We start from the raw sequence: 15,471 nt of genomic DNA on the forward strand, positions 1-15,471 counted from the left end.
ACTGTAATCGATGGTGACGAGGAAATAGACGCTAACAGGGAAAGACCGTACCAAATTCAAAGGCTATTTTCTCTGCCTACAAGAACTAAAATCAAAAAGTAATACCACAGTTTAAGAGTACGCAACATAAAATATTTTTTAATTGCATTAAGTCTTCGGAAATATAAACATTTATCCGGACCTAACTAACTGGTCATGTATCCTTCCGCGCAGCGCTAGTGGATACCTGTATGAACCGGAGTACACAGAAGAAGAGCTGCTACAGATGGCGACTGAAAGGAATACAGAGGAAACATCCACGGACACTGGACATCAAGATAGAGTCAGAAATACTCAGTGGTGTAAATGTCTGAGCTGTGACTCAATGCCCACGGATGCTGAGTGTTACTGCTGCCACGAGTGGAACTTGGTCACAGACACTCTTCAGGATTTGTCTGAGGACACTGCTGGCTCTCAAGCCGTCTGTATAACTCATCACACAGATTTCCCTGCTCTTCTGAATTCTGGAGTGTCCTGTAACAGCAACAACAACAACAACAACAGTCGTGGCAGCAGTAACACTCAGCATCTCGATGTCCAGTGTCCGTGGATGTTTCCTCTGTATTCCTTTCAGTCGCCATCTGTAGCAGCTCTTCTTCTGTGTGCTCCGGTTCATACAGGTATCCTTTTGGTTCCAAAGTGAATGAAACTTCATCGTCGCTGTCATAGTCACTCATTTTGAATTTCCAAAGCTGCCTCACAATCCTTAGAGTACAAACAAAAGAATTACGATACTTGATCAAACTTACACGAGGCTACAACCGGCGCCCGAAGTATAGCTTGTTTACATTCCCTACAGCTGAAAGGAGGGGGGACGGAGCGCACTAGCGCTGCGCGGAAGGACACATGACCAGTTAGTTAGGTCCAGATAAATGTTTATATTTCTGAAGACTTAATGCACTTAAAAAATATTTTATGTATCGTTCTCTTAAACTGTGGTATTACTTTTTGATTTTAGTTCTTGAAGGCAGAGAAAATAGCCTTTGAATCTGGTACGGTCTTTCCCTGTTAGCGCCTATTTCCTCATCACCAACGATTACAGTCTGCGTCTTACTGAGGGAGAGGAGACAACTTTCTACTGTATCTAATGTCCTTAGTGGTCACATAGAGCTCATACAACCCCACCTCAAAAAAACTGAAGTATCCCTTTAAGCCCTCCAAATGTTAGGGGGTTCACCAGCAGAGATAGTTTCTATGTTAGCACATGTCAAAACTGATGGTCATGACCTCTGACCCCATCTGTGAGGAAACAATCGACTTCTCGGAAAGTTTTACTTCTTCTTTTTAGCTTCTCTTTCTAAGAAATCAGAGAGAAACTGTAACAGCTTCCTGTTTGATGTCATTGTAGAGGGATTATTTGTTTATCAACAGCGGCGGATGCGTGCACATCTTGGGTGCAGAAGCACTGCCGAGTATAACAGTTTCTCAACTGATGTGGAGGAGTTAACCACCAAAAAACACATCTATAAACTTAATGTCATCACTTTGACGGATGGTTAACAGCTCCCAGGTTAGTGAAGTAGCAATGAGTGGACAGAAGAGATCAGCATGTGGACAGATATTAGGTGGACAGACGTTGTTAGCAGAGAAACCTAGCGTGTACCCAGAGAGCAATTTAGACACACAACTGTCACTCGATGCTCATTACTGCTTTATCCATGGACACTTATCAGACTGTGACTGACCAGGAGGTAAACATGCGTCAATAAATCAGGTACCCTCTCAAACCAGAAAAAGCACAGGGACTGCTGAGTCTGAGACCTGGTTCATAATAAAAGAACCAGAAAATTACGTCAAGAGAACTGCACCAGATCAGACTAAAAATGGTTGAGTATTTCAGGGTTAATAGACTAGTTCATCATTTCATAGTATTACGTAAGTTTATTTTGGTCATAAAATATGTTTCTGTTAATCATAATTTAGAGCTTCAGTTATTATTTAATGTCTATATTGAGTCCATGTTTGGTCAGAACCTCAGGCCCAAACCAACTTTTTCATTAAATAAGCAAAATCAAACCTGTATTTTGAGTATCAGCAGTTATTATTGCTTGTTCGCAATCAAACCTGGTTAACTGAGGTTGGATAAAGAAGACACATTTAATTACACACATGCAGACGTCACTGGTGTTTCAGTGTAAAGTGTGACCCTGTTAACTGGTGACTCTCGGCCGTTAATCACCGTTACATTCGTCTCAGAGTCACCAGTTAGCATGGCCACTATTAACTCCGAAACACTGGTTGCTCTGTGACGGTCGAAACTTGACAGAAATTGCCTCTATTGTATAGTATTGTTTCTGACAACTGACCACGGAATAACCGTACATTTTGATGCTGCTAACAGGTTGAATTTAGTGTTTAAAAAACGCCAACTCGTCTGAATGAATGGAGCTAAACGCTGCTTCTGCGGTGAAGATGCGCGTGTAGCTTTATGATGACGCAGACTGATAATCCCTCTATACATATAAAAACCAGCAGATATGTTAACTCCTTTTCCAGCATTCATTAAACACACTGAATTCAGCACGACTTCTACAATTTATGCCAACAGAGTCAGGGTCAGAGGTCAACAACATCAGCTGATTCACTGACTGTAACAGTAATTATGAACCCGTGAAACCCAGAGCATGAGAGCATGAGAGAAAAACACATTCATAAACTTTTACCTGAATATCAGAAAATGACTCTGCAGGAGAAACAATGACGGAGCACAAAAACTGAGACCCAAGTTGTCACTTGTTGAAACCGTTATCTTTTTTTGAATCTGGCTGATCATCTGTGAGAACATCATGTGTTCATTCATAAAGCACAGTGGATGTGTGATGTTACAGTTTACAGCACAAGAGGACACGTGTTGTCCCTGTTCATCACTAATGAAAAAGTAAGATAAGGCACTGCTGGGTGAGTTTAAACCTCTCTTTGCTCTCACTCTCCGTCTATGGGTCCATCTCAATGTGCAGTGTTTTCTCACTCTCAGGCTCTTTGGTCTCGATGTTGAACCCGTGCTGAGCTTTACAAGCCTCCACGAACAGCGGGAAATCTGACAAGCTTGTGTTGCACTCCTTGTCTTCTGTCTCCTCATCTCCTTCCTCTTTCCTCTTGCCCTCCTCTTCAGCGGTTGGCATGCTGCAGTCGAAGGTGGGCGTGCCGCAGCCAAAGGCCTCACTGTGCGGCCGGCGGGCCTCATTGGGGATGTTCTTCTTCAGCTCTCGGTTCCGGCTGCGTTTGGCGAGTTTGGTGACAGAGCCCAGCCGATTGAAGATGTTGTCCTCAGATGTGGTCTGGTGGTCTGAGTGGCGGTCACAGTGCTCTGCCCCTCGTAGGCGGAGGTTGTTGAGCTTAGTGTCGATGCTCTCCTGGGAGGAGGTCTTGTAGCTGTTGGTGTCCAGGCTGTTGAAAATGGCACGGCGCTCTGGGGATAGCATGTCCAGCGAGACGGCGCGCTGGTCGAGGCCCAGCTGCCGTCTCTCCATGCTTCGGATGGTGGCGGCACGCTGTAGCTTGTCGTGGACCTCCACACTCATTCGTCGCCGCGTCTCCCTGAACTCTGCTCGCACGTTAGCTTTCCACTCTGCAGCATGAGCTTTGATCTCTCCGACCTGACAAAAACAATCACAAAGATCACTGAGTAGAGGTCAAACTGTGGCTGAACTACCACAAATATCTGATGAAAGTTAGTGAGCTATTAGTCCAGGTCAGTCCTCTGCTGCAGTCTGTGTCACTGCAGACAGCGCTGTGTGGCTGTACTGACCTCTGAACTGACGAAGACTTTGTTTACGTTTGCCCCTCAAAGAAAGGAGAAAGTGGAGACAGCTCTCCAGAGAGTACTGCACATGCGCGGAGGAGCAAACGTAAACAAAGTCTTTTCTCAGTTCAGAGGTCAGTACAGCCACACAGCGCTGTCAGGAGTGACACAGACTGCAGCAGAGGACTAACCCCGGAGTGGACTATGATGGAATATTGGTGAAAAACATGAGTTTTTGGACGATTAATGCAGTTTTAGGAGCAGCGCTGTCTATGTCCCGATGGATCCCATTATACGGACGTCCGCTGCACGATTTTGGATCTAAATATCTCCCGAAGCACTGCTTGGATCAGGAAAGCCTTCTGGGTGAGTATTTTGTTCTACATCATTCTATAAACAATGTAGAAGCTGTATGAACCGAACTTATCCTTTAAGTGACTGTCACAGGGGATATTTGCTTTGTTTCTATATAGAAAGCTTCAAATTTAAAAACAAAATAAGTCAAGAAATGTTTTCTGATAAAAAAAAAAGATACAAATGTGTTAAGAAAAATGAGGGAGCTTGAAAATGGGAGCTTGATGCCACCTGCTGGGTCAGGGTTTGAACTACAACTAGTCAGTTTCACGTGCATCAGAGTACAAGCTTTAGACAGATCACAATTTATTGATCCCTTTACCATTTAACTGTTTCAGCTGCTGTGATAAATATAGTTGATGCTAATGTAAATAAATAAATATAAGTACTATGAAGGATATCACTAGGTGACACCTCTACGGAGCTTTATTTGTCATAGATGAAGTTAATCAGTTACTTACTTTTACAACTTTTTTTGTGTCCGTTTGGGTAAGTAACCTCTTTTAACCCCTGTTGTGTAGTGGCTTTTGCATTTGTGTGTTTTGCTCTTTGTGTTGTAGCTTTTGCAAATCGTCTGACACCCACCGGCCACCGTACCTCACTAAGTGGACAGTTGATCTGAGACTAGATGTTGAGTGGATGGATGTCTTTAGTTGAAAAACACGGCATTGTCACCAGAAAGGGGGTAATCCTTTATGACCTACTATGCAAAGTCTGCCAGAGCATATCTCTACATTTTTTTACATGCTGTAGTGTCATTTTTTTTGCATAAAACTTTTCTATACATCAATACAAACCTAATAACCCAAACTTTAATAAAATGTCAAGACTTTTGTCTAAAAGTGAAAAAAAAGAACAGAAAAAAAAAAAAAATTGTACACATATTTTTATAAGTCCAGAAATGTCATGGCTGTATCCCTCAAAAACTGTTCAGATTTTTATTAAAAGAAATAATCAATCCGTCTTATCAGGTTTCAAATCTACTGCCAAACACACAAGTTGCTCCATGCTTGTTCTGAATTTTCCATGGACTTACACAGACTATGAAATATCAACACATAAACTTGTGTCAATAAACTAGAAACTCTCCGACATCAAAGACGAGCACAGATGGCTGAGTATGAGACCTGGATCAGAGTAACGGGGTCCAACAAACTACGTCCAGACAGGGAACTGCTCCAAATATCCAAATATCTCTTAATAATAATGATTTTCTATTGAAGAACTGATAATTATTATAGTTAATAGTTTGATCATTTACTGTAGTTTTACTGTGAAGAAGAAATCTGTTTTTCTGTTTGATTCAGGGTTTCAGTTAATATCAAACTCATTTACAGTCAAACCTGCTTTCCTGAGGTTGGATACAGAAACACATGTCTTACAGCCAGAGACGTTGCTGGTGTTTCAGTGTAAAGTGTGACCTTGATAAGCGATGGCTTGTTGCAAATTTGCTACATACCCTGTCAGGTCTTGATGCAGCTGAAATGACCTTTGTATCTCATTATTACCTATTGATTCATATTCTACACAAACTAAAGATGGTACCAGATCCATTATGTCACAATATATTGGTCAGGGGATATATATATATATATATATATATATACATATATATATATATATATATATATATATATATATATATATATATATATATATATATATATATATATATATATATATATATGTTATAACTTAGTTGTAACTATTGTGTGTGCTATACTCAAATTAACAATCTCCACTTAACTTGAGATCTGTAAGAATGCAAAAACACACAAAACAATCTATGTTTTATTATTGTTTATGAATTCAGGCAGTAAGTAGTTGTGGTTGTAATCCTGTCAGGACATGTGTAAAGCATGGACGTAGCCTCCGCGACGTCACCCATCTGTTCCTGAAACTGTGAAATGAAGCCAATCCATGGACACGGCCACATTCGCTATGACGCCGGCTGTGAGTTTTTCTTCGAGCAGCTACAGGGCGCCCAGCAATCATGTGACCTGAACTGTGCCTCTGATTGGAAAATCAAACGATCCTAATAACTTCTTAACTGCAGAGATAGAAAAAAAATTCACTCACAGTGTTTCCCGATAGTGAAATCAGCGTTTTAAGCCCAAGGTGTTTTTTGAACTAGTCTGTAAATGTGTTTTTAATGCTGTAAAAGTCTGTTTTTATGGCTGGGGGTGTACATGACTTCCTGTCTTTCTGCAGCCAGCCTCCTCTGAAAGTCCACCTGTGAGTTCACACTGGAGAGAAACCACTTAAGAGTGACAGGTGTGACAAGTGCTTTTATTACTCTCAAGGTTCTCGACAAACAGCGACCTTTAGCACTTCTGCATAGGCTTCATTTTTACTGACCTGATGTTGCTGCTTGGTCAGGGCTCAATAAAAGTTAATTCTGTGGTATCATACAATTTTTGACAACTGACCACAGAACAACCACACGTTTTTTATGCAGCTAGTGCCTATGCTTAATTCAGAGTTTAAGGACTGAATGGAGTGAAATGCTGCTTCCATTGGCAAACTCTGAACGCATATTTATGATGAGAAGAGGTCTGTACGATTTCTTTCAGATAGAAGTTCCAGGAACTTTTAGTTCTTTAGGATCATTAACCAGTTTTGCCCCACCCTGTCAGTGCATCACATGATCCTAGAGTTAGAATAGTGTCAGTGCCCCTCCCCCCCATCACTTACCTCCTCCTTGGTCTTCTTGGACAAAACTCTCAGCCAGTCTCCAATCATGTTGAGCACTGCAGCAAAGTAGGCCAAACCCCCCAGGATCCAGAACCAGACCAGAGGACGGTACCACTGTCTGTACTCAATCCGACGGTCACCCCCTGAAGACACAGAAAGAGAAGGAAAAAGGAGGAGAAAGAAGAAGAGTAGATAGTTCATCAAATTGTCTGTGGAAAACTTCAACCACTGTAACTCTGATAAACACTCTCATCATCAACCACAGCTCTCTTCACTCTACCTGTAACGTGCACCTGTCCTACATAATGACACATTCAAATTAAATATGGAAACGCAAACTGAAATTTAAAACATCTGACACACAACAGTCATCGTACCAATCACATCAGCTGGTAACTTTTGTCATTTAATGTCTGTTAGGCTGTTAGCCATGCCGTCCAGATAATAACTTATTACAAGCAGCTGTCACCTGCCACGTAGTCTCCGATTCCAACAGTTGTCAGGGTGATCACAACAAAGTATGTGGACTCAAGCGCTGACCAGCCCTCGATGTGTTTGAAGATCACTGCTGGGATGGTGACGAAGAGGATGCAGCCTGCCAGGATGAAGAGGAGGGTGGAGGCCACGCGAATCTTTGTCTGGCTGATCTGGTGGTGTTTATTCTGGAAAACAAACACATACACGCCCACGCGATGGGGTTCTCAGTGCTTTGGACTGTTTGCAGGGACCCGCAGAGTCTAGGGCGACTCTGATGAACTGAGTTAATTATCACACCAGCATGACCGCTGACTCTGGAAAACACTCTGGTACATAAGCATAAAAACTTTGGGACACAGTGTAAGAAAGTGACACTAAATACAAAAGTGGGAAACTTTACACACTGCATGGTCCTGTTGTTACTCTGGCCACCACAAGATGGCGCTGAAGAAACAAGCTGCCAAGTTTTTGATGCTGTGATCACATCAGCATCATCTCTCATCACATCCTGTACACTATTCAGCTCTCAGTCCCAAAATGACCCACTGTAAATTTTAAATCAGTTTTCACGTACAGTGGGAAAATAAGTATTGAACGCCTCAACTTTTTTTTCATTAAATTTCTTTCCAAAACTGCAATTCAAACGAAATTTCTACCAGACATTGGTATTAACTCAAATAAACCACACATGAAAAGAAATCACAACGTTCAGGTCCATAAATAATGATTATGTGGAATTAAGTACAATAACACAGGAAAAAAGTATTGAACGCACCATGGAAAGGCTGTATATTTTAGCAAGGAAATGCACCAAACCACCTGAAATCTGTCAGTAATTATTACTTGAACTTCCAATTAGTGTAAACCAACATCAGCTGGGCTAGAGTAAATTAATGGTCCTATAAAAAAGGTTGTTTTTTCACCAAGCAGTTAAATACAACACACCTCATGATGGGTAAAGGCAAAGAGCTCTCTGAAAACATTCACAACCTGATTGTTGCTCAGCATCAGAATGGAACTGGTTACAGACTTATATCAAAGCACCTGAATATTCCAGTCAGCACCGTTGGGGCCATTATTCACAAGTGGAAGAAGCAGCACCTTACCATCAACAGGCCACGCACAGGAGCTCCTTGCAAGATTTCTGACCAGGGAGTCAGAAAGATAGTCAGAAGAGTACTCGACGAGCCAAAGACCACCCTGAAAGTGCTCCAGAAAGACTTGGAGGCAGCAGGTACAATTGTTACAGAGAAAACAATAGGCAGTGTACTCCACCACCATGGCCTCTATGGATGCTCAGCCCGCAAGACTCCATTCCTCAGGAAAAGGCATGTTGAAGCTGGTTTAAAGTTTGCTAAACAGCATCTTGACAAGTCTGTAGAATACTGGGAGAATGTTGTCTGGTCAGATGAGACCAAAACTCAACTTTTGGGCTGTCATACTACATACAATGTTAGGAGGAGAAATGGCACTGGACATCACCCAAAAAACACTGAACCAACAGTGAAGTTTGGAGGTGGAAGCATCATGGCATGGGGTTGGTTCTTATCTCATGGTGTTGGCAAACTTCATATGATTGACGGAGCAATGAATGGAGCCATGTATGAGGAAATTCTTGATATGAATCTGCTGCCATCCACCAGGATGATGAAGATGAGACGTGGCTGGACCTTCCAGCAGGACAACGATCCAAAGCACACCGCAAAGTTGACTCTCAAATGGTTTCAAAAAAAGAAAATCAATCTGTTGAATGGTCTAGTCAATCACCTGACCTAAATCCAATTGAACATTTGTGGAAAGAACTAAAGAAAAGGGTTCACCAGAGGGCGCCAAAGAATATTCCAGATTTAAAGACAATCTGTGAAGAGGAATGGGCCAAAATCACACCTGAGCAGTGTGGGCCATTTGTTCAAACATACAAGAAGCGTCTGGAAGCTGTCATTGCAAACAAAGGCTTCCCCCCTAAGTATTAGATGAGTCTCAGTTAGCGTGTTCAATACTTTTTTCCTGTGTTATTGTACTTACTTCCACATAATCATTATTTATGGACCTGAACGTTGTGATTTCTTTTCATGTGTGGATTATTTGTGTTAATACCAATGTCTGGTAGAATTTTTTTTTTAATTGCATCTTTGGAAATACATGTGATGAGAAAAAAGTTGATTAATACTTATTTTCCACACTGTATGCAACATCTTTGACCCTTAAGTTGCGAACACTGTTTGTCACATTCACCCATTCACACACTGATGTCAGAGGCTGCTACAGTGAGGGACCCTCAGTGTACGCTAATCTCGTTCATTCACATTCACACACCATTGAAGAAGAGCTGGAGCAATCTGAGGTTCAGTGTCTTGATCAAGGTCACTTCAGCATGTGACTTCAGCTGGGATCAAACTGCCAACCTTCCCAATGAGACACTCTGCCACTGAGTCATAGCACTTTGAACATGGCCGCCTTTCACCACTACCCACCGTTAATATGGCTGCATTTTTTCAGTGAAAATATTCAAGTTGAGCTCAGGACAATGACGTCACAGCTGCTTATCAACCTAGCTCTAATGTTATAGATTTTACTTTTGTTGTTGTTTAAGTCTCGCAAGATGGGCCCAGTTCAACAATGGTTTATTATCAGGAATGTATAGACTTCGGTCCTCTATATCAGAGAGTTTCCAAACTTTGCAGCCTGTGAAACTGGAGGCTGGTAACCCCCGGCCATGAGAAATCAAGTTCAGTCCAATCCGAAAAAAAGGACATAAATTTAAGAAGGCACTTATTTTATCTGTTCTGTAGAAAACCAGACTACCTCTCTTAATTTCCTAAAATTGTTGTTGTTTCCTAAATTTATCTGCCTCCCCTGATATTTTTGATATCCTGGTTTGTGGGGTCTCCAACAAAGAAATGTGGAAAACAGAAGAAACATTTGCTGTCTGCGTGATGTAAACAGAATCCTTTTTTTTTTACAATGAAGGATGAAATATGCAACTTTTTATAATCATCATTATTATTTTGGAAGGCATTTTGCATCCCTTGTAAGTGTCACCCCCCCCCCCCCCCCCCCCCCCCCACTGAGAAAAAAGACTTTACCTCTTACTCTGCATAATAAAACAGTTCTTTTCATGAATACTACCAATAAGAAAACCCTGTTTTTAAGTCTGAGCCATTACACACAGAAACAGTAGATGGCAGTATGGGATCTTCCATTACTTGCAGAGGAGAAGCAAAAACAAGTTTGGTATTGACACACAACACTGATGTATTCTAAGATTTTAGTGAAGAGCAGAGAGGATGTTTTTCACTGTTTAAGAGGAAAATAACAGGACTGCAGTCTGTCAGAAAACACAAAATCTGATGATCAAATACTGACCTAGTAAAATAAACTGTCTGTACAGCAAGTTAATTTCACTTGACAAGAATTTTGGGATACGATTTTTAAATTTGGATATAAGTAGGCCTGAAGAAGAATTTCAGTGTTAAAAAAGGCAAACGTGCTATTTTTTTTATTTAAATACTTGAAAACAAACTTCATGAGGCACAATAAGTGAAATAAACAATTCTATTTCATCTTTTCTGAAGTTTCTTTTTTCTTTTTTTTCCTTTAGCACACACTAGGGACAAAAAAATACCACTGATTCAAGTAAAAAAAACAACTCAGCATTAGAGTAGCTTAACTAAAATGTTTGTTTTTTTCCTTTTTAAAGCAAATGTATTTGTACCAAAAAATATATTGTTTTGTAATTTATTGCACTTAAAATGGGGTTGTTGGCCCACATGGTGTCTTTTCCCCATTATTTATACATATTTTTATTTAGGTTGGAGCCATTCAATAGGTTATAATGTGTTTTTGTTAAGTTGTAGTTCTTAACTGATTCACACACACATTGAACCCTAACCTGTCTGTATCAGCCTAATGAGCATGAGAAAAGGATGCAGTTTGTTGTTCAGAAAGTCTTTTTTTTCATTGTTGAAGTGTCAGATTTGATGTGTGACGGCGTTTGAGTTCTTCTGTCGTATGCTGACATGACTGACATGACAGTTTGTCAAAGAAATCAGTACAAATTCCCAGACATTATGCTCCAACACAACACATTTTGGTGGTAAGTATTTTGATGTATTGTGACTAACTGAAAAAAGTTCTGTGTACTTTAAAAAAGTAAAATCGGTCGGTTTAAACTCCTTTCTGCTTCCTCTGTCGGCATTTTGCAACCCACCTCCTCCTGTCAATGTATTCATGTTGATTGCTCTGCTCTGGGTTTTTATTTTTGTTGCTGTGCTCCCTGCTTATGCCATTCACAATGGCTCATAATGGGCAGGAAGGTGTGCTCTTCCTGCCTCAGACTTTCCACGCAAGCATGTGGAAGAGCAGGGAGTACCAGAACAGAACCATACCGCCAAATGAAACTGTGCAAGTTAATAAAGATTATTTTAAAAAAGTGGTCCTGACTGAACTAAAATAACTGAAGATTTAAAAAGTAATGACCTTTTTGCTGATAATGAAATTGGTTTCAAATAATTAGAACAGAATATCAATAGGGATCACTGCTTATTCACCACTTAACCCTTTCTATCATCAGGTTCGTATTAATTATACATTATGAAATTCCTCTTTATCTAAAAAATGTGTTAAAAATGTCGTAATCCTAATGGCTCTCAGCACAATCGGTACATAGCAAATATACAACTTTAAAACGTGTGAAATCATCCTCACCCTAAACATTTTCTCAACTTTAGCGATGCTCTTCACAAAAATGGTTCCCAGCTGATCTCCAACGCCGGCCAACAGGAAGCCAAACAGAGGAATTCCAAATATGGCGTACAGAATGCAGAAGATCTTACCCCCCTGTGTGCTGGGTGCTATGTTTCCATAACCTGAAGAGGTGGATGAGAAGGAGGAAGAGAGAAAAAAGGTTAAAAGGGGAGGTAAGAAGAAAGGGACACATAACGCTGTGTATGCCCTGATGATATATTCTGTTCCCAATCCTCCCGCAGAGTTTAGAGATAAGAGTTGGAAAAGCGACTGCTTTAGCTTGGTTCGAATCCTACCTGTCAGATCAATCAGTTTGGTGACATTAATAAATCCTCTGTGCACACCAGTGTTAGTGATGGCGTTCCACAAGGTCCAGTGCTTGGATCTTTTTTTTTCTTTCCATTTTTTATATGCTTTTTTTATGTGACAACATGAGGAAAGACTCAATAAATATTCATTGTTATGCAGACGATGCCAGGTTGTATCTATTAATAAAGCAAACAAAAAAATAATAATTTAACTGAACTAGGAGAGCACCTCAAAGAGGAAAAAGCATCAGCTGGGCATCCAGCTCTGCTGTCAAGATTCTGTGAGCTTTGTTGGATCAAGATTTGCCTTAAAGCTCCAACATCCAACAGAGTTAAAGGACAGACTGTTTTCACCTTCACAATATCAGAAAACTTAAGCCGCGTTTCCACCAAGCAGTCCGGGTCGGTTCGTCTCGGTACGGTGCGCTTTTAGCGGTGTTTCCACTGACTCATCCTGGGACAGATCCCTAAAAACTGAGACGAGCCGTCCCACTTTTTTGAGACTTTGTATGGGTGCCAGACTGAACCGATCCGCTCTCGGGAGGTGGAGCAACACACTGCAGACCGTTGATTGGTCAAAAGAATCGTCACTTACCCTGACAGCGGCTGCATTTCTCCTGGCGGCACACAGACTTCTCTGAAACGAAGCTTGATTGCACTTTGTAACAGAGAGTTACATGAAAATCACAGAGAGGACGAAATGCTACCTGTCTTACATCGTTGCTCTTTGTTTACTGTGTCGCGTTTTCTTCTTTGTTGGATTTAATAGCGGGGTAAGCTGCTACGGCATCGCGCTATTGTTTACCAGCTGCGGCTTTCTGCATCCGGCTTACACACCGCCCACCACGAAAGGGCACAGTTTGCTGTGGAAACGCAAACGGGATCAGACTTAACTGTCCCAAACCGTCTCAAACCGTACTGAACCGACCCGGACTGCTTGGTGGAAACGCAGCTTTAGACACATTTGTCCCGTTGATGTCCCTGATCACAGATCTTTCCTGAGCTCTTCTTGTCTCATAAGTTCCCCAGGATCTTTACTGTAGACAGCCTGCTGCTGTGGACCTGCCGAACTCCAGCTGCTGTGCCTATTAAAACCAGTCTTGCTGTAATAATACTTGTTTTTAATGTTAGTACCTGATCAGTTGACCAAAACAGTAGCTAGTTTTCTTATTGGTCATACTTGTATCATTGCCATGCTGCTGACATACACATATTTTTACTGTTCCTATTTGTTTTTCAGACTGAGGTCTGTTTCATCTGTTGTGTCAGTGTTAATGTGTTTATCTCTCCCTCTGTCCATCACTCTCTCTTTCTCAGCCCACACGGTCCCAGCAGATGTCTGATCCACACGAGTCTGTTTCTGTCTGTTCGTTGAAGTTTGTCTTGCCTTGCTGGTTACTTGTCATATGTTAAGTGCTTATTCATGATGGATTAATGTGGGCTCTCTGTATTTAACATACACTATATTACCAAAAGTATTTGCTCACCCGTCCAAATGATCAGAATCAGGTGTCCTAATCACTTGGCCTGGCCACAGGTGTATAAAATCAAGCGCCCGGCTAGCAGACTGTTTTACAAACATTTGTGAAAGAATGGGTCACCCTCAGGAGCTCAGTGAATTCCATCGTGGAACTATCATAGGATGCCACCTGTGCAACAAATCCAGTCGTTAAGTTTAAGTTAAGAGGTCGCTGACTTTCTGTACAGTTAATTGCTACAGAGCTCCAAACTTCATGTGGCCTTCAGATTAGCCCAAGTACAGTACCCAGAGGGCTTGATGGAATGGGTTTCCATGGCCGAGCAGCTGCATCCAAGCCATACATCACCAAGTGCAATGCAAAGCATCGGATGCAGTGGTGTAAAGCACGCCGCCACTGGACTCTAGAGCAGTGGAGACGCGTTCTCTGGAGTGATGAACCACGCTTTTCCATCTGGCAATCTGATGGACGAGTCTGGGTTTGGAGGTTGCCAGGAGAACTGTACAGTTTGGACTGCATTGTGCCAAGGGTGAAATTTGGTGGAGGAGGAATTAAGGTGTGGGGTTGTTTCTCAGGAGCTGGGCTTGGCCCCTTAGTTCCAGGGAAAGGAACTTTGAATGCTTCAGGATACTAAAACATTTTTGGACAATTCCGTGCTCCCAACCCTGTGGGAACAGTTTGGAGCTGGACCCTTCCTCTTCCAGCATGACTGTGCACCAGTGCACAAAGCAAGGTCCATAAAGACATGGATGACAGAGTCTGGTGTGGATCAACTTGACTGGCCTGCACAGAGTCCTAACCTGAACCAGAAAGAACACCTTTGGGATGAATTAGAGAAGAGACTGAGAGCCAGGCCTTCTCCACCAACATCAGTGTGTGACCTCACCAATGCACTTTTGGGAGAATGGTCAAAAATTCCTATAATCACACTCCTCAACTTTGTGGACAGTCTCCCCCCCCTACAGAGTTGAAGCTGTAATAGCTGCAAAAGGTGGACCGACATCATATTAAACCTATGGGTTAGGAATGGGATGGCACTTAAGTTCATATGTGAGTCAAGGCAGTGATATGCTTAAGTTCTGCTCTTTATGGAGCTTGTCCTGTGATAACTTAGTGATGTATAATCATAAAGAATACTGACACATTAATTAAATGTGTAAAACAGGAGACTGGTTTTGAATAGGAACAGCATTAAACCAAACGAACACACATAATGTCACTACCTATTGTTGTTATGACCGTCCCGGCGAAGAAGAATGAGCTGCCAAGGTCCCAGTGACTTGAGTTATAGGATGTGTCACCAATGGGACTCACGCCAGCGTTCACAGCATCCACAGAGTGCTGAAAGACAAGAAAACACACCACCAGAAAGAAAAAAAACTGTTAGGGTAATCCAAAACAAGCAGAGAAGAAAACACCTGATAACAGGATGTGTCTGGCTGTGGATCTTACACCCTGTCAGGCAGATTTGGCACAAAGGTCCTCTCCTGGTAAGAGTGTTAAAGAACGACTGGACATTCCTGATCGACAGAACTGAACTACTGGAGAGTGAAACACATGAGCAACACTTTTACCAAAGTAAAGCTGCATGTCAGTAGGTCTACTTTAAAAGTCTTAACTCATGAATTTACTC

At 41.7% G+C, this 15,471-nt stretch overlaps 1 protein-coding gene across 1 annotated transcript in view; it reads right to left on the bottom strand.

Moving 5' to 3' along the window:
* Positions 1–1,131: 1,131 nt before the first annotated feature.
* Positions 1,132–15,471, bottom strand: part of LOC141801673 (potassium channel subfamily K member 10-like) — a 37,850-nt gene continuing 23,510 nt past the window's right edge. Inside the window, exons 3-7 of the mRNA XM_074684811.1 lie at positions 15,062–15,179; positions 12,014–12,174; positions 7,299–7,491; positions 6,830–6,972; positions 1,132–3,635 (exon numbers count right to left, since the gene is read on the bottom strand). Of these exons, the coding sequence (XP_074540912.1) occupies positions 2,973–3,635; positions 6,830–6,972; positions 7,299–7,491; positions 12,014–12,174; positions 15,062–15,179 (1,278 nt within the window). The 3' untranslated portion in view covers positions 1,132–2,972. The remainder of the gene's footprint in view (positions 3,636–6,829; positions 6,973–7,298; positions 7,492–12,013; positions 12,175–15,061; positions 15,180–15,471) is intronic.

The sequence above is a fragment of the Halichoeres trimaculatus genome, unplaced genomic scaffold, assembly GCF_033239565.1.
Source record: "Halichoeres trimaculatus isolate MK-OKI-2021-1 unplaced genomic scaffold, fHalTri1.1 fHalTri1_scaffold_13, whole genome shotgun sequence".
Lineage (NCBI taxonomy): Eukaryota > Metazoa > Chordata > Actinopteri > Labriformes > Labridae > Halichoeres > Halichoeres trimaculatus.